The sequence below is a fragment of the Eublepharis macularius genome, chromosome 3 (assembly GCF_028583425.1).
Source record: "Eublepharis macularius isolate TG4126 chromosome 3, MPM_Emac_v1.0, whole genome shotgun sequence".
NCBI lineage: Eukaryota > Metazoa > Chordata > Lepidosauria > Squamata > Eublepharidae > Eublepharis > Eublepharis macularius.
Window position 1 is genome coordinate 126,926,018 of NC_072792.1, and position 21,433 is coordinate 126,947,450.

General features: G+C 46.3%; 1 protein-coding gene across 1 annotated transcript; it reads right to left on the reverse strand.

The window, feature by feature from the left end:
• Window positions 1-1,502: 1,502 nt before the first annotated feature.
• On the reverse strand, window positions 1,503-13,836 carry LOC129326663 (CD160 antigen-like). The gene is made up of 4 exons (XM_054974956.1): window positions 13,795-13,836; window positions 12,369-12,459; window positions 10,991-11,338; window positions 1,503-2,478 (listed from the first exon to the last, which is right to left on the reverse strand). The coding sequence occupies exons 2-4, from the start codon at window positions 12,457-12,459 to the stop codon at window positions 2,339-2,341; spliced, it is 579 nt and encodes a 192-aa protein (XP_054830931.1). The 5' UTR covers window positions 13,795-13,836; the 3' UTR covers window positions 1,503-2,338.
• Window positions 13,837-21,433: the final 7,597 nt, after the last annotated feature.

Consider the following 21,433-nt stretch of genomic DNA (forward strand, 5'->3'; position numbering starts at 1 on the left):
AGTAAGACCTTCAAATAAATGGCTTTGTTTAATATTAAATAACATGCTGGTGATAATTGCTGTCCAGCGCTGCCAGTCATCTTTAGAAGGTAATCCTTATCACTAACCGTTGAGTAAGATTTTAAGAGGCAAAGAAACAACAGTCAAAACTCACATGCTAAAAGTCACTTTGGCTGCAATACTCATGACACTTTCCTGTGAGTAAGCCCCACTGACTAAAGGGGACCTACTTCTGAGTAGACATGGGCATGAATGGGGGGAAAACGAACACGCTGTTCGTTGTTTGTTGCCAGCGACGAACACAAACAGACAAACAGTAACAAACATGTCCTGTTAACAAACATGTTTGTTGTGCATTGTTCGTGGGGGCCCCCGTTGGACTTAGAGAGCCCATATTCACAGGGAGTGTTCAGCAGGCTCTCCTGCAGCCATCATCCATGCTTGGTTAAGATTGCAATATGGATCTTGGAGTTATACATTCCCAAATCCAACACCCCCAGGAAAGTCCCATTCGATACAATTGGAGCCATCAGTTGACTTTGGCCCCGTTTACAAGTGGAGGACTCGAAGGCGGGCTGCCTCCCCTCTGGGGGGGGGTCTGGCCGCTTGCCAGCGGCACCCCCCATGTGCCCACCAGCCCACCAGGCCTCAGAGTACTGTACTGTACTTTCCTGCACAGACAGGGACGTGGGTGATAAGTACGGCCGCTGGACCTGGTGGGCTCGGGGAGGTGGTGGCGAGCCTCCTCACCTCTAGGGGGTGGGGGGCCTGGCTGCTCACCAGCAGCACTCTCCATGTGCCCACCCGCCCACCAGGCCTCAGAGTATTGTACTGTACTTTCCTGCGCAGACAGGGACGTGGGTGATAAGTGCGGGTGATCACCCACTGCCCAGAGGGGACAGCCAGTTCCATTGAGATGGCCCATCGTACCACACAATTTCATGCACAGCAGCAGCTGAGCTGTTCCTCATGCCTGGAAGCCGCCGCAGCTGACTTCACCCACCTTCCTGCCTTCACAGAAAGGATGGGATGGACAGGACAGGAGAGGTTGTTGGGAGGGGTCGTAGCGGTTCCAGAGAGGGCGATGTTCAAAGAGGGACAGTGATCTTGTCAGCAAGAGAAGGACAGAGGTTTACCACTTCCTGGCCACCTTGCGGAGCAGGACCGGGAAACACCCAAACATTTGTGAGCCTTCATCTTTGAAACCCACAATTTATAGTCTGTCTTTCTCACTGAGACTCAAGGCAGATACATAGTTAATACAATCAATCATTGAGACATTCATTAAACAATACATCAGGTTAAGGATAGCAAAAATCTGAAAACAAGCAGAAATCTGATACAGAGCTGAGGGGAAATGTTTTTGTTTTTAATAAAAAATTTTATTGGTGAGTATATCTTTCAGGTTTAATACATACATTCACTTAATATCTAATTACCCCTATCCCCCACCCTTTTCCTCCCCCCTCCCTATCGACTTCCAACAGCTTTCCAACCCTTAACCCCTCTTATTACTTAATGCAATCCCTTACTCTAAGCACATTCTAATTTTTTTCCAGATATTCTATCATATATATCAAATATACTATCAATATAGTATACATCTATCAGTTATACTATCAATATAGTATACATCTTATACCCCTCAATATAGCAGACCAGTATGATATAGTATAATATATAACAAAAATCTTAGTTTAAACATATTCTATTTCTTTTAGACATATATTCTGTCAAATATACTACTATCAATATAATATGTATTATAAAACCCCTACTGTGTGCCATGCCACCAATGTGGCACCGCACACAACACCATATTACATAGTCATTATATAATATACAATCTGATCCACTAACGTAATATATCATTTATAGTATATATAGTATACCCCATTAATATATTTATTTAACTATACTCTTATTCATATACTCTGAAAAAGAATTCCCCTAACCCTTATACTAGCTTAGATTATAGTTACATTTCCCCTATATGGTAAGATCCCCTCTCTCTCTCTCTTATCCTTATTTTTCTTTAAAAATTCTCAAACTGCCACAGTTCTCCTTTTACATCCCATTTTTTTTCCAAAAATTGTTTCAGTTTCCCCCCTGAGGGGAAATGTTGAAACATGGGATACCAAATTAATTGTGTCTGAATTTTGCACAGTATATATATAAAATCACACTTTTGTTTCTAGTAATTATTAACTTAGGATATGCCAGAGTCATTTTTAATGCTACTTAAGTATTCACCAAGAGGGGGCAATAAAACTACACTGTGTTATTAAACAGTCAACCATCTATACAGTTTAGCAGTCATACAGAACAGTTGCAAATCTTATCTATAGATTGGCAACATGATAGCCACCAAAGCTAGAATCAGTACGCATGTCTTCAACATTTGGAAGTCCATCCCCAGTGCTTTGTACCTTTGCATGTCGTAGGATTTACTAGAAGTATTTACTGATGTCTGGGTGGCTGGTAAACAATAGAATTAAATACTCAGTTAAGTACATTTTATGCCATCACTGGTGGAATGAACATTCAGTCTCTGCAGAATAATTCACCTTCTGGGAAACAACATTGTCTAGATGGTTGTTGTGGATTTTCCGGGCTGTATCACCGTGGTCTTGGCATTATAGTTCCTGACGTTTCACCAGCAGCTGTGGCTGGCATCTTCAGAGGTATAGCACTGAAAGACAGAGATCTCTCAGTGTCAAACGTGTTTGACACTGAGAGATCTCTGTCTTTCGGTGCTACACCTCTGAAGATGCCAGCCACAGCTGCTGGTGAAACATCAGGAACTACGATGTCAAGACCATGGCGATAGAGCCCGGAAAATTCACAACAACCATCGTTCTCTGGCCATGAAAGCCTTCGACAATATATTGAACATTGTCTAGATTTGTGGTCTTCAACCTTTCCAGATGCAGAACCCAACTTTAAATACCAGGTCAGAACATGAGGCCCTCTGAGCTGCAAGCAAGTGACTGGAAATGAAACGGCATCACAATCAAATGACAGGTGGCCGAATAACATCACATCCAAGAGCCATCCAAGCCCCATTACATCTGAAGAAGAGGAGCCAGAGTTATGGCTTTGCCAGGACTGGGGCCAGGAACAAAGGAGCTAAAGCCAGAAAATGCAAGCTGAGCATCCGGTGCAAGGAACAAAATAGTGCAAGCTGGTTCAGAGCCCAGCCATCATCATTGTAAGAACTCTCCTTGTTTTCCCTGCCTAAGCCCATCGCCTAACCTCTTCCAATGCTCGTTGCCTGTTCATGCAGTATAGCACCTCCTACTAGTGAACAATCAGCTTGCTGAGGGAGAGGCAGCTCCATACTCCAATGTTATACAAGTTTGTGCATAGAGCACTGAACACGTGACTGATGATGGTAGGCAATGGCCAAGTGGGGACACAGAAGTCAAGGGAGAGCTTGACTGAACACGTGGCTGAGAAGAAGGCTGTCTGTGCCACAAGCACTTGTACAGAACACTGGGGGACCAAGCAGGAATGGTGGATGGGTGGCCAGGCTAGGCAAGGGAGGAGAGGGAGAAGGCAAGAGAGAGGTGTTGGGGGGAGCTTAGTACCTGATTGTGCTAGAAAGGAATCCTCTACACCCTTTTTCTCACCATTCTGCTCTCTTCTCGGTACTCATGGGAAGAGAGGAAGGAGGCATGGCACCTTTACTTCATGCATACATATCAGCAGCAAGACATTCCAAAACACAAAGGGGAGGCTCTGTAGGAGCTCATGATTCCCACCTGATGGTCCCAACCCATGGGATGAAGACCACTGATCTGGACCATGATGACAACCTTTCTGATCCATATGGAGTCCATTCTAACATACTTCCTTCCAATATACTTCTCCATAGCTCTCCTCCCTCCTTCCTTGTCCCATCCCTGTTTTCCTAGCATTAAACTTCAGCACCTCATGCTGTTATGGCAATAGGTTGATTAGGTAATCACATTTAACATTTGTCTGCCTGAATCTAAATGTTGGATCAGATTAGTAAGAACTCATAACCATTTTAACACTTATTTTTTAAAACAACAACAACAACAACATACTTTTGGAAAAGGGGGAAACTGATGTGTAGATTAATCATTTTGATTGCAATGATTTCAGGGGAGGGAATAAATCAATCCTATATATTCACAATCTGAGAGCGAATGGGAGAAGAAAAGACAAGATGCATAGATTCTATTGTTTGTGAAATTACTTTGTAATACAAGCCATGGGTACCTTCCTTCAGTAAGCTGAAAAATAAAGGTTTGCCTCCCCACAGGTTACACAGATATAGAATGCAGTATCTTAAAAGTTCAAACTGCTGGAACCAAGCTTTGGCATAAGTCTAGATAAGTTATTGCTAGCAGACAATTGGACAGCTGGAGCCAATTTGGCACACCCAGCTGCAGCAAAGCTGCTTAGGCTGGGTGCCGTTTATTGCTACCTTGCCTGGAGGGAGGGGCAGACTCCCTTCCCGGGCATACGGGGCTTTTGGCTGGGGGCGGAGCCAACGCCTACAGGCGGCTCTGCTTTCCCAGCCAGCAGTTGCCTTCTGCTTCGGGGAGAGAAGGAGCTTTTCCCCTCTCTCCAGGCAGTGGAAGACGCGAGAGCGGTGAGGGACGAGCGGTGAGGGACGCGAGCGGGAGCAGCGGCTCGGCAGCAGCAGTGGGGTCCTTCTGCGGGCCCTCGGCAGCGGACGGGCAGCGTGTGCTGCGGCCGGGCAGCGTGTGCTGCGGCGGCGCCGGTAGTGGGAGCGGGCCGTTTCAGGCCACTCCCCGCCGCTTCTCCGTTTTTCGCCGGGCCTTTCGGTGGGAGGCTGGGCGGCTGCAGTGAGCGGCGGTGGGGTGGCGCCTGTGCGCGCGCGCCGGCGACTCTTCGGCCTCAGCGAGGCCCTGCAGCGACGGTGCCTTCAGTTGGAGCGTGTTAGGGCGCTCCTGGCGGCTTGCTTCTGGGCAGGGTGCGCCCCCCCCTCTTTTACTGCACCCCCCCTGGCTGTGGGGACTTATCAGCGGCGCGCGGCCTCCTGGCCTTGTGTGGGCGTCTTAGGGGGAGCGGGGCATTTAGGCGCTCCCTTCACGGAGCAGGGGGTTTGGTTTTTTCACCGGGTGTGCACCAGGGGTCGGGCCTAGTCAATAGGCTTGTTCCCGTCTGGTAGCGGTGTTCCGCCCCCTCCCATTTCCATTTTCTTCTTATATTCGCCTAGTAACTGGCAGTGGGTCGGGCCCTGGGTTTAATTTGGCTGACTCTGCTCAGTTCCCCTCCTTTTGGGCAATTGGCCCATTTCTATTGGCGGCCATTTTGGAGTGGGTTGTGCCTGGTGGCCATTTTGTTGCTTTCGGTATGCCTCCCAAGAAGGGCAGTGGCCCATCTAAGGGCAAACAGCCTGCCAAGCGTCCTGCGAAGAGGCCTCCCCCTGCCCCATTGTCCTCCTCGGACGAAGAGGATGGTGGACCCAGCAGGCAGGAGCTGCTGGACAGGCTAGCTGCTTTGGAACAAGCCCGTGCCAGCTCTCAGCCTGGGGGCTCTGGGGTTCGGGCGCGTCGACCCACTAAAAAGGTTTCCGATGCTGTATTTCAGAGGGACATCCTGAAGCGTATTTCTGCTCTGGAGGACGCAGCAGCATCTGATCGTGGTGAACCTGGCAGCGGCCAGGGAGTGGCCTTGCCACCTGATGAGCTACAAGGGGCTGAAGCCGAACAGGAGTCCATTGTGGACTGTGGACAGGTGGCCATAGCGGTCGAGCCGGCGGTGCAGGAGGGTAAGTCTTTGCAGCCTTCCCAGGCATGCACCTGGCCTTGGGGGCCCTGGGGTCAGTCTACTGCCTCTGCGCCCCCTGGCTGCACTTCACCAGTTACACAACAATTTGTCCCTGCTTGGCCCCAAGCGGTTCCTGCAACCTGGCAGAGTGGGGCTGGGACTTTGTATGGCCAACAGCAGGCACCTGGTGCTTCTACATCCTCTGCACCCCAGACTGGGGGCTTGCCATATGGTTATGGATGTCAGTGGGGTTCCCCCCCCTGTTGGCAATTGCCTTATGGAATGGTGCCATACAGAGCATTACCATTCGGGGATACGACTTTGCCCCTTGGTGACCATTTAACCCAAGCCACCAGGGAGAAGATATTAAAAGGGGAGTACGTGGATGTCTTTACCCTTCTCTTCAGGGAACTGGAGAAGAAGGACAAAGATGATCTGGATGAGAGAGATAAAGAAAAGATTAAGCACAGGAAGGTGGATCGGAATTGGTCAAACTGGTTGCCGGGGTTCTTGATTTATGCCGGGGTGTTGGCCAGAGCGCAGCCGTGGAGGGCTGTCTCTCTTTTTCAATATATCGACATTATTTACAAAGGATACACTGGATTCGTGGGAGTGGCCTGGCTCCAGTATGACGAGGAGTTCCGGATGTGTGCCGCTATGAACCCTGGCCTGCCGTGGGACCAGGTGCACCAGCAGCTTTGGTTGCAGGTCATGTCCCCGGCCAAACCTAATTCTGGGGATAGGTCCGACAGTGGCCATCTTATTCAGCGTTCCCAACCGGCATTTGGTTCCCACGCCCCCACGGGGCAGCAGGTTCAACCCCGGCTGCTCTGTTGGGATTTCACATCCAAGGGGCAATGCAATAGGAAGGCTTGTAAGTACAGACATGAATGTCCTTCCTGCAGCGGCCCCCACCCATACTCAGCATGCCCTAAGTCTAGGCAAGGGAGTGGGGGTAAGCGCTTTGTGGGGGGTAGCAATCAGCAAGGACCTGGTAAAGGGACCCAGCCCAGTAAGGCTGAAGGTCCTTAGGCACCTGTTGCGTTTGTACCCCCGGCGCGGAGATGCTGAGTACCTGCTTGCCGGGTTTGAGTTTGGTTTTCGTATTCCTTTTCAGGGCCAAAGGGAACCTTTCATGTCAGCCAACCTTCGGTCAGTGGCTGGCATGGAAGGTGTGGTACGGGCCAAGATTGTGAAGGAGTGCGCGGAGGGCCGGGTTCTCGGCCCTTTCGATACCCCTCCTGTTCCTTGTTTGAGGGTTTCTCCGCTGGGGGTGGTGCCTAAAAAGGCGGCGGGGGAATTCCGCATTATACACCACTTGTCCTTCCACAAGGGCGGTTCGGTGAATGATGCCATTCCGGAGCATCTCTGTTGAGTCCGTTACACATCCTTTGACCAGGCGGTCAAAGTTGTGCGTAGGTGTGGTGTAGGTGCAGAACTGGCGAAATGTGACATCAAGTCAGCCTTTCGCCTCCTACCGGTACACCCCGGGGATTTTGATCTGCTTGGGTTTTCGTTTGAGGGCAAATTTTATATTGATAGGGCCGTCCCCATGGGTTGCTCCATATCGTGCGTGGCATTTGAGCGCTTCAGTTCCTTTTTGGAATGGGAGTTGCGGCGCCGCATGGCTTGCCCTGATACCTGTCATTTCCTTGATGATCTTTTGTTTTGCGGGCCAGCTGGTACCGGGCAATGTGCCAGGCTATTGTCAGGCTTTGTGGGGCTTGCCGAGGAACTTGGGGTTCCTTTGGCACATGAGAAGACTGAGGGCCCCTCCACTGTTTTAACCTTTCTAGGCATCGAGCTGGATACAGTCCAGCAGTCTTTCCGGCTCCCTGCTGATAAGGTTGAGGACCTTAAGAATAGAGTAGAAGAATTTAAAGGTCGGAGTAAAGTTACTCTCCTGGAATTGCAGCAGTTGGTGGGGCACCTGAATTTTGCCTGCAAGGCAATTGCTCCGGGTAGGGCGTTTTTGAGGCGCCTTTGTGATGCCATGGGGAAATTGCGGTTTCCGCATCACAGGTTGCGTCTGAGCAAGGGTATTCAGAGTGATCTTCAGGTATGGCAGGAATTTTTGCGGTCATACAATGGGGTGACATTTTGGAGAGAGGACTTGTTACTTGAAGCTGAGCTTCAGGTTACCTCTGATGCCTCTGGATCCTTGGGATTTGGGGTGTATTTCAGGGGCCATTGGTGCGCTGAACGCTGGCCCGCAGATTGGACCCAGTGTGGATTGTCTAAAGACTTGACATTTTTGGAATTTTTTCCTTTGCTGGTGGCAGTGTGGCTTTGGGGGCGGGAGTTGGCTAACTCCACAGTACTCTTCTGGTGTGATAACCTAGCGGTGGTGCACGTGGTCAACTCCTTGTCTTCAAAATCGCCTAGGGTAATGAGGCTGGTGCGGGCCTTCACCCTTAAATGCTTACAGCTGAATATATTATTTAGGGCCAGACACGTTCCTGGAATGAGTAATGGGGTGGCAGACGCTTTGTCTCGCCAACAGATGGAACGGTTTTGGCACCTGGCCCCAGAAGCCGATCGACGGCCAGCGCAGATGCCCGTGGAGCTGTGGCAGCTTGGGAGGCAGAAGCGAGTCGGGCAATCCAGTTAGCCTTAGCACCCAGCACGCGGAAAGCCTATGACCGGGCGATCAGGCAGTTCACTGAGTTTAGGAGGACGGTAGGACTTCAGGAGTTTTGGCCTGTCCCTGCCGAGCACCTGATTCAATTTTGCGTGTCGCAGCGTGTGCGTGGCCTTTCTGTCAAGTCTGTCAGGGGCCAGCTAGCTGCTCTTGCTTTCTTTAGCAAGGCACGTGGTCTGCGTGAAGACACTGGGGATTTCTGGATACGTAAGATGTTAGAGGGTTGGTCTAGGGAGGCTGGGCCCTCTAGGGACCAGAGGCAGCCCATTTCCCCATCGGTGCTTAAAGGGCTGGGAGCAACCTGGGCTGAGGTTTGCTCTTCACGTTTTGAGCAGAGGCTCTTCCACGCAGCTTCTTTGGTTGCCTTTTTTGGGGCCTTGCGGGTTAGTGAATTGGTGGTTCATTCCCGCAGGGATGCCTCTGACAGGGCTTTGCTAGCACGGGATATTTCCTTCGTAGGTGACAAGGTATCCATTCGGATCCGCAGGTCTAAAATGGACCAGGAACAGCGTGGGGCCACCCTGCTCTTGGGGCCGTGCACAGACCGTGAGCTGTGCCCGGTTCAGGCTTTGAGGGACTATGTGAGAGTCCGTGGGGAGGCCCAGGGGGTTCTGTTTCGCCATAACGATGGGACACCTTTGACCCGGTTTCAGTTTTGGGCAGTTACGGAAAAGGCCCTTGGTAAACTGGAACTGGTGGGGGTTAAGTTTGGTACCCATTCCTTTCGGATTGGGGCCGCCTCTATGGCTGCTGCTATGGGGTACACCCAGCAGGCCATACAGAGGGTAGGCAGGTGGCGGTCGAGTGCGTTTCGCTCCTACGTCCGCCCTCTGCCACAGTATTAATTGCCTACACTAACTGCTCTTTCCTAGGTGTGGCGTCGGTCCTGGGGAAGCGCAGTATCCTGATTTGCGGACACAGCATGGTGTTCTGGGCTGCCCATCAAGCCAGGAGAACACCGATCGGATCCCAGTTGGGGCTGAGTGCTGTGGCCTTGGTTGAATGGCTGGGTCGGCGGGGCCTGCGTTGGCCTGGTTTGTTACCACTCTTGTTTAGGGGGCGGACTGGTCCGCCCCCGCATATTTTGGTCATTCACCTCGGGGGAAATGACCTTGGGTTGGTACAGGGAAAGGCCCTGTCATTGCAGGCAACTGATGACCTTCGGGAGATAAGCCGCCGGTGGCCGGGAGTGCTTATTTTCTGGTCCGAGATACTGCAGCGCCGGGTGTGGCGCGAGGCCTTGGACCCACGGGCCGTTGAGCGGGCCCGCTGTAAGGCCAACAGAGCTATGAAGAAACCCTTGGGGGAAGGCTTGGGGATTTACTTGCCGCACCCTAGGATTAGGGCCGAACTTGCCCACCTTTACAGGAAGGATGGTGTACACTTGTCACCTGAGGGCAACGATATCTTCCTTGATGATTTTCGGCAAGGGCTGAGGTTGGCCTTGAGCCACCTGTGGGGCGCTAGGGCCTAAGCAGAGGCTTGGCCCTTGCGTTGGCAGGAGATTCTCGGGAATAGGGAGCGGGCCGGTGAGCACCCAGTGGCATTTCCCCATGTGGGAACAGGGTCTGCCATCAGTGCGGTATGCTTGTGACGGCTACCACAGCACAGGCAGACGCCTGCGGGGATCCCCAGGGGCAAGCCCTTCCCTCATGCTGTACGGCTGGGGTGTTAGGAGCTTGCGGGGGGGATCCATTCGCCTGGCTGGCCGGGTTGCAGTCATCCTAGGGATGGCCTACACCCGGGGCTTTGGGGCTCACCCACACAGGTCAAGGCGGAGGTCCAGGGTTGACCCCGTGGCTTGACCTGTACCGCTTAGTTGGCCCTTGCCTTAGTTATAGTTATATTTACTGTTATATTAATAAACGGCCCTTTTACCTCCAAGCCTGTGTCTGTCTCTTCATTCCGGCTAAGGTAGCAATTATTATTTATATACATAGCACTTAGATCAGCTGAATACTTTTGATCAAGGACAGCCAACTTGCATACAGTTGGCCCTTCTGTTTTTCAGATGATGGTCAGCGACTGGATAGTGTGAGGTAAAGTTTTACATGGGTAGTCAGGCCCTATAAAGTCATTACCATCTACCAAATTTGCTGAGGCTACCTGTGGCAGGATAATATTTGGTTTACAAGCTGCAAGTTAGCCATCCTTATCGGCAATTGATGTAAGAAGCCCCAGGCAAACCAGAAACTTGGGTCCCAGAGGTATAATCTCTGCATAATCTCAATTTACCGGAGTCAGTTTCCTGACATGGGCTGCTCAGGAAAGTATGACATGTTACATTTACCCTGAGAAATTAATCTTCAGCCACCCACAGAACCATAGCAAGGGCTGCATCCACTAAGGGGTGAGAAAAGCCGCCGTCATTGTAGAAATAGCAGAAAGTAGGATGGAGAGGCACATAACACTTCTAAGATACAACGTGATGTACAAAATCCACTGGTATTCAGTGGAAGTGAACTGCAAAGTAGGGAACAGGAAAAGGTTGCCATCACCCTGAAAGGGGGAATTCTTTATTGTTTTCATTATTGAATTGAAAACTGATGTAAATAAAATCAGAAAAGGATCTATGCTTACCTGATACATTAACTCTAATGTAGTGGCCCATCGCTGTGAAGTCAAGAGCTTTTGTTTGTGCCCGACACTGGTAATTACCACTGTCTGACACATTGACTTGAGGTATGCGTAGCAACACAGTCAAGTGCTCAACCCCCTCAAAATCTGATAACTCCTTGGATACCACTTTTTCTAGAGTTACGCCTATTTTAGCACAGATAGATGACTCTGCAGCTTGCTTACACCAGTGTGCATCCAGACCATCAGATGGGCCCTGCCGAAACACAACTGTACAATTCAAGATTAGAGAATCGCCTTCTTGCAGGTGAAGAAATTTTGTTGGGTAAATGATCTCCAGTGTATCACCCCCTGGAAAGTGAGAAAAATAGTAATTACATTTATTGGTTAGTTTCAAATACCTGGGTGCAGGGCAGAGTGCTCGCAAGAAAAATAATGACTGCATACATTATTATTACTCAGACGAGGCATCTGTTCTATAATGCTGCATGCCTACCCTTTGGATTAGCTACTGAGGGATATACACCAAGTCTAGTGCCTTCTAGGATAAAAACTTTTGTCAGCTTATCCTAAAACATGCTATCCTAAAACAGTCTTGCTTATTCTGAGATCATGGCCATTTCCACACTACTTACCTTCATCCGGAACGCTGCGGAACGTCGCAAAAAACCCCTGCAGAAGATAGCGTCTTCTTGCGTGAGTTTTGTACGACATCGCACAAAACTCACGCGAGAAGACACTGGCCGTTTCCACATGCCGTTAAAGAGACGGTCTACTTACTGAAGGCTGGCGGTTTTTTTTCACAGATTCCAGATGCCTCCGATTTCAAAGTGGAAGCAGGCCGTTTGTCTTGCGTCTGATCAGCGTCCTTGACCCGGCACAGGAAAGAGCGGGAAATCCCGGTCTCAGAAAAGACGCTGATTAGACGCAAGACAAACTGCCTGCTTCCGCTTTGATATCGGAGGCATCTGGAATCTGTGAAAAAAAACGCCAGCCTGCAGTAAGTAGACTGTCCCTTTAACAGCATGTGGAAACAGCCAGTGTCTTCCACGTTTTTTCGCAATGTTCCGTGACGTTCCAGATGAAGGTAAGTAGTGTGGAAACAGCCCATGTGTGGCTGAACTATGAAGTATCAACTAAATTCAGTAATTTTATTTATTTAGATATTTATACCCACTTTTCCCCTCAATGCAAATTCAAAGTGAATTTTCCATTTTTATCCTCACAACCCTGTGAGGCAAATTTGGCTGAGAGAGAGTCTGACTGTGCCAAGGTCACCCAGTAAGCTTTTCATGGCAGTATGGAGATTCAAAGCTGAGATCCTGGTTTGGCACTGCAGTACCAAAAGCTTTTGTTGTTCCATGCAGTGGTTTCCTCTTACCTGAAATCTTTATCCCCAGCAACATTGTTAAGAAAGCTGAAGCAAGATAGTTTCTTTCAAGCCTGGCCTGCCAATCCAAGGCAGTCATCATCTGCAATGCCAGAAACATCCATTGTTTGAAACACTTCCTTAACTCTCTTGCATCATAACATAGAGAAAGTAAATGTATTTTCAACAAAATTACCCCATACCAGCTACTGAGAAAGACAGACCATCAGAAAAACAAGTATTTGTTAGAAATTTATATTCTGCTTCTCCAGCAAATAAACCATGAAAGAGTACCAATAACAAAGCACAATTTAAAGTAACAAGTTTCAATATTTAATACATAGCAAAATCACAAATTGGAGTCAATATCTTAGAACAAAAATAGCTGTGGGAAGTCCATGGTGAGGATCTCCTTTTTAAAATCTTTGCTCCAAAGCTACATGATCAATGAAGCATTGCTGAGATGAGAGGGGGCTTAATCTTTTCCCTGAATTAAATTGAACCACAACTCAAGCTGCTCTTATCCCGTCTGAGGGGGGGAAAGACCTGTGGTAACTGAGAGCCAAGCTACAAGTGACGCCTGACACAGGTTGGACACTTGTCAGCTTCCCTCAAGTTTTGATGGGAAATGTAGGCATCCTGGTTTTGCAGCTGTAATGGAGAGCCAAGCTGTAAAACCAGGACGCCTACATTTCCCATCAAAACTTGAGGGAAGCTGACAAGTGTCCAACCTGTGCAAGGTGTCACTTGTAGCTTGGCTCTGATTAGTTCCCCAGCAGAATTAGTAGCACCACTATAGAGGAGGCAATTTAAATTGGGAAACAGCATGAAGGAAAAAAATAAGCACCCCTCCACCTATGCCACTTTCCTAATCAAGCCAACGTTTGCACAAGATGCTCTAAGGTAAAAGGAGAAAAGGGGCAATGCAGTCATAGATCTCATGTATCATGGAGGAATGAGAAAAGCTTACTCCTATGCAAGTATGTGTATACAGAGCTGTTGCTGCCTAATATAGAATTACTGACAGTAGCTGGGCTACTGTCACAGGAAAACTTCATGGTATTGTGTGGTTTTGAGGTGGCTAGTGAAAATGTCCACTCTGTTTACAAGTAATGAGTAGAATAAAGATAGCTGGAATCCATTGATTTTAATAGTGGGAGGAAGGTGAAGGGGTGCTTCCAAAAAAAGTTGTCATTCTTTGTTATATATTCTGTATTCGCTGTTATATTTACCGTCTAATGTTACTTTCTGTTATATATTCTGCTTCTGATATTTTCTCTACAGTCCAATGTTATTTTCTGTTTTAATAAATTAATATTTAAAAAATCATGAGATCAGTTTTATATGGCAGAAATAAAAGCAGAAGAACTTCTTTCACACAAATAAGGCTGCAAATTAATGACACAACTATAAAGGCAGCAGTTCTACATGTCCTTACCGTTGGAATCAATGGAACTTGCTTCTGAGTAAACTTGCTGGAAAGCTCCAAAGCACAGACTGAAGTCAAGCAAGTTATGCAAATACTAACACACACACCCTCCCAAATGGATGCAGGGTTAGAGTCCAATGGCAACTTAGAAACCAACAAGATTTTCAAGGTATAAACTTTCAAGAGTCAAACCTCTATTCTTCAGATACATTCTTCAGATAACTATCAAGATAGATTTGCGTCCTTAATTTAGTTGAATTGTTATCACTAAAGGCAAATCAGTTAGTGGAATGAGACTCACCCAAACCATCCCAAAATAATCTAAAAGATTATTTTGTCATTTTGCTATGATCCGGCTTTCTTCCCAGGCCAAACTTGTTCACTGATGGTTTTTTTACCTTATGTCCTGTGTCTTGTTTCGAACACTGCCTATGTTTTTCTCAGCACAGTTTGTGGCTCATCATCATTTGTCAGTCTGAGTTCCTACAAAGAAAATGCTAACTCGTGTGAAAACAAGACTGCCCATGGTTTCAGACACAAGTATTTCAAAGCCACAACGTCAATAGAAAATATTAGTCAACAACCACCTCACCTCTGCACGCTCAGTATTCCACCACTGTAAAACAAGACCAAATACAAATGCAACCACACAGGAAACAACATTTATACAGACCTTTTACCCTTGGTTTCTTCACATTTTTACAGACATACACATATCCTGTCATGAAGATTGCCAGAAGGTGTAAAAAATGTCCTGTCTTTTTAATTGAGGCTTAATGGGATGTTATTTATCAGGCGATATTATTTACCTCAACTGCCCATTTCCTCATATTAATACTACCTGTCATCCTCCACACAACAGAGATGGCTTCAGGTTAAGATTTGGTCATTTTGGCAATACCTAGTGAAGTCCATAAGTAACTGAGTACAGTAGATGTTACATGTATTATTTGCATGTTGCTGTACAGAAGCATTTTTAGTTGACAAACAGCTTTGAATTCATTTATATATAACTCACTCCATCCCAAAGGCTTGCACCTGGTAACAATAAAATCAGAAAATAAAAATAAAATTGAAAAATGTATACACTTAACACATGTGAATGCCACAGCTTGTTAGTGTAATCCCAGTGCATTCAAACTATTCCAAATAAAACAGAGAAATTTTTGAAATATGGTCCAGCCTTTATGTGGTTCTGGAGGCAAAAAGGAGAATTCCATAGTAACTAAAACTCTTCTGGGTATATGGTTGAAGCCAAAAAAGATGCATGGCTCTTTAGTTCACTTTTTAAACAGTTCTTTGTTTCTCTGTACTCTTTTTAAACAAGAGAAATTCACTCACAGAAGAACAACTGGGATCAGAGAAGAATTGGGGGAATGATCTACATATATTTGAATGAGTAACAAATGATGTAGTCATGAAACACTGACATACTGTGCACAAGCAGAATCGATTTGTTTCTATTAACCATAAGCTAGAGCCCAGAGGTGAAAGCAATGTTTTCACCTAGCCAAAAACTTTTTTTTTTTGTAAAATAGATTTTTATTGGATAGGTCAATACAATTGGATTAAAACACATGTACAGTTCATTTTATTTCCCACAGATATATTTCCCCACCCCCTCCCCTCCCCCCTTTCCATATTGACTTCCAACAGCACTCCAACCCCCCATTATTATTATCACATTATTTCTATACTATAATTGTGCTTATCTCATTATTGGTAAAGATCTTAACTAAATCTTATCTTACTTAATACCTTTAAAACCCTTCGAAAGACCATAATTGTCCCTTAACATCCCATCTCTTTTCCATATATTTTTTTAGTTTTTTCCAATCTTCCAAAAACATATTCGGATCTTGATCTTCCAAATTTCTTGTTAACTTGTCCATTTCAGCCATGTACAACAATTTCCTTGTCCATTCTTCAATTTCAGGTATTTCTTTTTTCTTCCAGTATTGAGCATATAACATTCTTGCTGCTGTTATCATATAATATAACAATGTCTTATCATTTCTATTAACATCTTCTAAATGCAAAGATAGTAACAACATTTCTGGATTTTTAACAACATTATACTGAAGTATCAAAGACATCTCAACACAAATTTTAAACCAAAAGTCTCTAGCCTTACACCTAACCAAAAACTTGAAGTGATTTGAGGTAGGAACTTCAGGTCAAGATAAGAAGACCCAGCTCCCCCACTAGTGGATACCAGGTAATTATTCAACTGGATAGAACAAACTATTATCTACCGTATATTGTCGAAGGCTTTCATGGCCAGAGAACGATGGTTGTTGTGGATTTTCCGGGCTGTATAGCCGTGGTCTTGGCATTGTAGTTCTTGACGTTTCGCCAGCAGCTGTGGCTGGCATCTTCAGAGGTGTAGCACCAAAAGACAGAGATCTCTCAGTCTCACTGTGACACTGAGAGATCTCTGTCTTTTGGTGCTACACCTCTGAAGATGCCAGCCACAGCTGCTGGCGAAACGTCGGGAACTACAATGCCAAGACCACGGCTATACAACCCAGGAAATCCACAACAACCATATTATCTACCGCAGCTATCAGCTGAGTTGTATCAGCCTTCCCTATTATCTTTGTATGCAGAATCGTAATAAGAGGTTACTTAATCAGAGGATCTTTGGAATACTGACCTTTCAAACTTCAAGAAGTAACAGCTGGCTGTGTCAACTTTCACACTTTCCTTTGTACACTTGAGAAGATTAGTAATCCAAATAAGGAGCAGCAATAAGGACTGTTCTACATTTCAGATAATTTCAAATCCATTCGGAATCTTCAGCTTTGCTGATATTACAGAATATGTATTTAAATAATTGGCTTGCTTTGTATTGGAAAATAAATTAATAGTCTATCTGCTATCAATTAAAAGTTAGACTTGAAGTGCAAGGTGTCAACACAGAAAGAGAGAGTTGTGGTAAAATATTAATGTTAAAAAACATTGATTGACTCTATTGATTGGTTATAGAATTGAGCCTTTTTGTACAGAAAGGGTATTGAAACATTTTCTGACCTGTCAAATACCCCACAACAAACTGAAACTTGTTTTTCCTGCCACAAGTTCCAGATGCACATTTGTCAGCCACACAATGTCTAGTTTGGCATTGCTGTGTGAGCATGATTTGTAGATATGCAGAAGAGGTCTTAGTTATAGGACATCCGGGGCAGCTGCCCTGGGTACAGCAGGGCCCCAACCTCCCACAGCTGTGTCCCTTCAATAAAGGGGGGCTGAATGCAGAAACCAGGCTCCTACCACCATGCACATGCATGCCCACCCCCCCTGGGGCTCAGGCAGTTGGTTTAGTGATGATAGAAGAACATGTTCCCTCAGCAGCTGGCTTGCCATAGACTGCATGCATCCCCTCCCTCAGGAGCCAGTTCAGTGGCAGCAGTGCATGCACACATGCATCCTGGGCAGCTGCCTCAAGGACTGCCCCTTGCTTGGGCTGAGGTGGCCCTGGTGGAGGGACAGTATGGTGATGGGCCTTGATGGGGGACAGCAAGGGTGGTGATTCTGGGGCCCATCCTGGACTTCTGTCCAGAGCCCCAGAATTGTCAAGGCTGCTTCTGTAGACATGAGGACACTCCAGTGTTATCGGGGAAGATGATTATCCTCTTTAGACTAGACTACATGCTTAGTTTTCTATAAGATTTTTTTTAATGCAGTATCTTCAACTTGAATTTTTAAAAGATTATGCAATGGCACAAAGCAAATCCTCAAAATTACTTGTCCAGATTTTTCTCTATATTCCAGTCCCAAATAACTATCTATTCATTTTATTTATACCCCACCTGCTCTTTCTCTGAACAGCTCTGAACAGCTGAATTCAAACTGTTGTCCCATCTTGAAGACCAATGTAGTGACAGCCAGCCCACGGTCCCTTCATTTGAGCTACTGCCTGCCATTTTACTCTAAGCCACCTCACAGGCTACACAGTATATGTTGAGCCATGCCAACCATCACAGGGAAGCTGCTCTGAGCTCACACAAAAATGGTGAGCTTTCCTCCTTAATTAGGCATGTGGCTACACAAACCACATTGCAAGTGGGGACCACAGACCTTCCTCCACCAGTATGTATTTCTTTAAACAAGAGAGATAAAGGAAAATCGGTCTCTTGAAGCTTAATTACTTAGTTACAGGCACATAAGTCTTCCCACACTGACAATTTTCGCTAAGCCAAGGACAAAAAAATTCTGATCTCTACATCTTTCATTCTGTTTCCCAGAAGCTAAGGGGAGGGAGGAGGAATGATCTCAGCATTAATCCTTAAATAGCCCAAAGGTTCTGCATGCTGTTTATTAGACTGAAAATATGATCTGCGGAGGAAGAAATGCTAGAGGTCATTGTGGTCAGTAGGTGACATATATCATGATTTTTGGCTGTGAGAGACCAAAGTTTAAATTCTTGTTTTCAGCTGCACGTGTCACCCTAGTCTTTCTCACAGGATTGTTGTAAAGAAATAGCAACACAACAATAGAACAGTGGTCCCCAATATGGCATGCCGTGAGTGCCATGGCACCTCCTAAAACCTTTCCTGGAGCTCATTAATTGTTTTAAGAAAGTGGGTAGGGCCAGATGGGATGCTTGCCCAGAAGAACTTCTGATTGGCCATTGGAGATCTGATAGATACTGCGAGATTAGTGTTTCTTCACTGGCTTAATATTTCTATTTCTATTGTGTAAATGCAAGAAAATAGTTCTAACCAATATGTTCATTTTTAAAAGCATCCTGTTAAACAGAGTTTCTCTCTGAAATACTGAAAAGCCACAATAAGAGTTATGCATATGCTCACTCCTTTATATTTTGTGGTTGGCCCTACCTCTTATGGTGCCATTTGTGGTTGTGCCCACACCACAAAGGTGCCTGCAGGTTCAAAAATGTTGGGGGCCCTTGCAATATAATGGTAATATACTTTGTAATAGGGATCCCATTCCACCGGTGGGGGTAGGGGATCCCCTGCTTTCACCCTCCATCCCCCACCTCCACTTACCTGGCCAGTAGGGGAGGAAGGCATGGTAATGAGCCTCCCAGGCATGCTCCTAGGGTGATGCAACAATGTCACTAACATCACCGCGCCACCCCAGGAGCACTCCTGTGCTGTGAAGCAGGCATGCACCCCTGCGCCTGCGTGGTGACATCATTGGAAGTGACATCACCATGTAATAAAGAATAAAGAAGGAAAGAACAAGATAAGAGCCAGGTCTCTCCCCCTCCCACCGGGAGGGTAAGGGGACCTGGCAACAGCACTTTGTAGACTGTAAAGATAAAGTGAAATAATTGACAACATTCTCTCATGGAGAAGGATTCTATGGAAAAGGTTTCTATGTGCTCAGGTGCAGGCACTGCTTGACTTGTAAAAGAGAGTAACTAAGCCTCAGATCTCTCTAGAAGTCATGTCTTCTGGTCTTGAAGTTCTTCTCTCCTAATTGAAGACATTTGAGGGGCCAGGTAGTTAGGACTACTCTCTGAGGAAGAAAATATACTCTTCATGTGCTCAAGGGCACCTTTTTCTTTACTACTGTTTCATTAGGAACATTTTTGCAACAATAACCCTAGGTGTTTGGTGCTGTAACTGATTGTACCTTGTGTATATATCTTGGCACTGAGTCCTGGTACAAATTCAGCTTGGAGAATAGTAGAGTGTCTAGCTGAAGCCACTTCATCTGGTCTCTTGAATTTCTGCCAAGCATTGCAACTGTTGAAGATACACTTTTTGTCCTAGCAACAGGTAGCAACTATAGGGTTGAAGATGCAGCAAGTAGAGATGGGCACGATCCGCATTACGATCGGAAAAAACCCACGATAATGGCGATCGCACAATCGTGACCCGGCAGATTGTGATCGTCCATGGCCAACAATCCAGCGATCGGGAGAGGCCTGGATCGGGGCAATCGGGCTCGGTTCGGGGATCCAGACACTCAGGCTTCAGCAATCTATTCCCTTGTCAATGGAGCCAGGGGAATGCCTGAGCTCTGTTTGCCCTCCTTCTGTCGCCCTGGAAACCCAAATGGAAGCCCAGCTTTCCTTGATCAGCAGGGCTTCCTTCCAACCACGGAGCAGCAAAGCAGTCACAAGTTGGGAGAAGACACCCAGGGGAGGGAGGGGGAAGGGAGTGTTCTGTAGCCATGGGCACTCCAATCTCATCTCTGCAAACCCTGATAGGCAGCTCTGACAGCCAAACACAGACCTCCTGTGTTGCTGAATGGGACCCATGCCATGGGCTCCCAGGCTGGGTTTCACTTTCTACAAGCAGTGGAGTGGGACAGAGCTCTTGCTTGCTACTTGCTAGCCTTTGGAGAGAGAGAGAGAGACTGAGAGGGTCGGCCACCACTACAACCCACCTTCCCACATAGCTGGGAATAGCAGCACGCCCCGCTTTGGCCTCCACAATCCACAATCCACGGCTCGGGAATGGGAGATGATCGGTGCGGATCGTTAATTCAGGATCGTCGCCGGCGCCGATCCACGATCAGCTGGATCGTTAATTTTTTTTGGATCGTGCTCATCTCTAGCAGCAAGGCCTTCTCCTTCTTTAGTAGAACCTGAGTGTGGGAAAGAAAACCAGGCACATTTCTGGAGGAAACAGAGAGGAAGAGATTGTATCTATCTACAGATTGCAACACTTGATCATGCTGGATGTCAAGTTCCACAACCTAACTGTTTTTTTAATTAGGGACATTTTCATAATTATCACCCTAGCTACTCTGTGTTGCAACTGATTGTATCTTGTGTGTCCTTAGTAGCATTTAACAACAGTAGCTTCTTGCATTTATTTTACTGTAGTCTTTGTTAGAATACTCTGAGCTCTTATGGAATTGGTGCACTGAGAAAAACCATACTACTATTTGCTTTGAAGGAAATAAGGTGAGGTGTCATTAAGAAGATTTGATCACCAAGAATTATAGGACTGTTTGGAATCTCTCATTCCTAAGCCAGGTAATCTACCATTTTTTGATTAAGTTGTTATAGCTCCAGGATGAAGAGGGTTACCTGTTTTACATTCCAATATGGCTTCGAACTGAAGGTATAGACTGATATCATTTCAGTTGGTCTGGTCAAGGACCTTCTCTATGAGAGAGAAGCTAGAAAAATGTCATATTGCTGGTTTTCTTTGAGCTCTTAGCAACTTTTGATGCTATCAACTGTTATACTTAACAGTTGGATAAACTGGTGGATTAGGAGCTCTTTATAGTAGTTCTGATACTACCTGGCTGGAAGATTCTAGAAAATGGTATAAAGGAGTTTTCTTCTGGACTGGAGCTTCCTTGAGGGGTTCACTCGATCCCCATGCTTTTCAATATCTATATGAAACAATTGAGAGTGATTGCCCAGAATCAAGAGATCAGTTGTCCAGTATGCTGATTACACCAAGCACTGTGTTTCTATTTGGGTCAATTATTGCAATCTAATCTTCAAAAAGCTTGATTGTAGTCAGTAATAGATTGGATGAAGGTGAATACGTGGATACAGTCATAACAAGGCAGAATTGCTAATAGTAGATGGTCCTGGTACCCGTGAAGGTCAGATTACAATTATGATGTATGACCTTGTAATCTCCTGACTAGAGTCCTGTAAGGCAGTCTGTGTGGGGTGTCCTTTAAAGAGGTTTGGAAACTTCAGGTGATA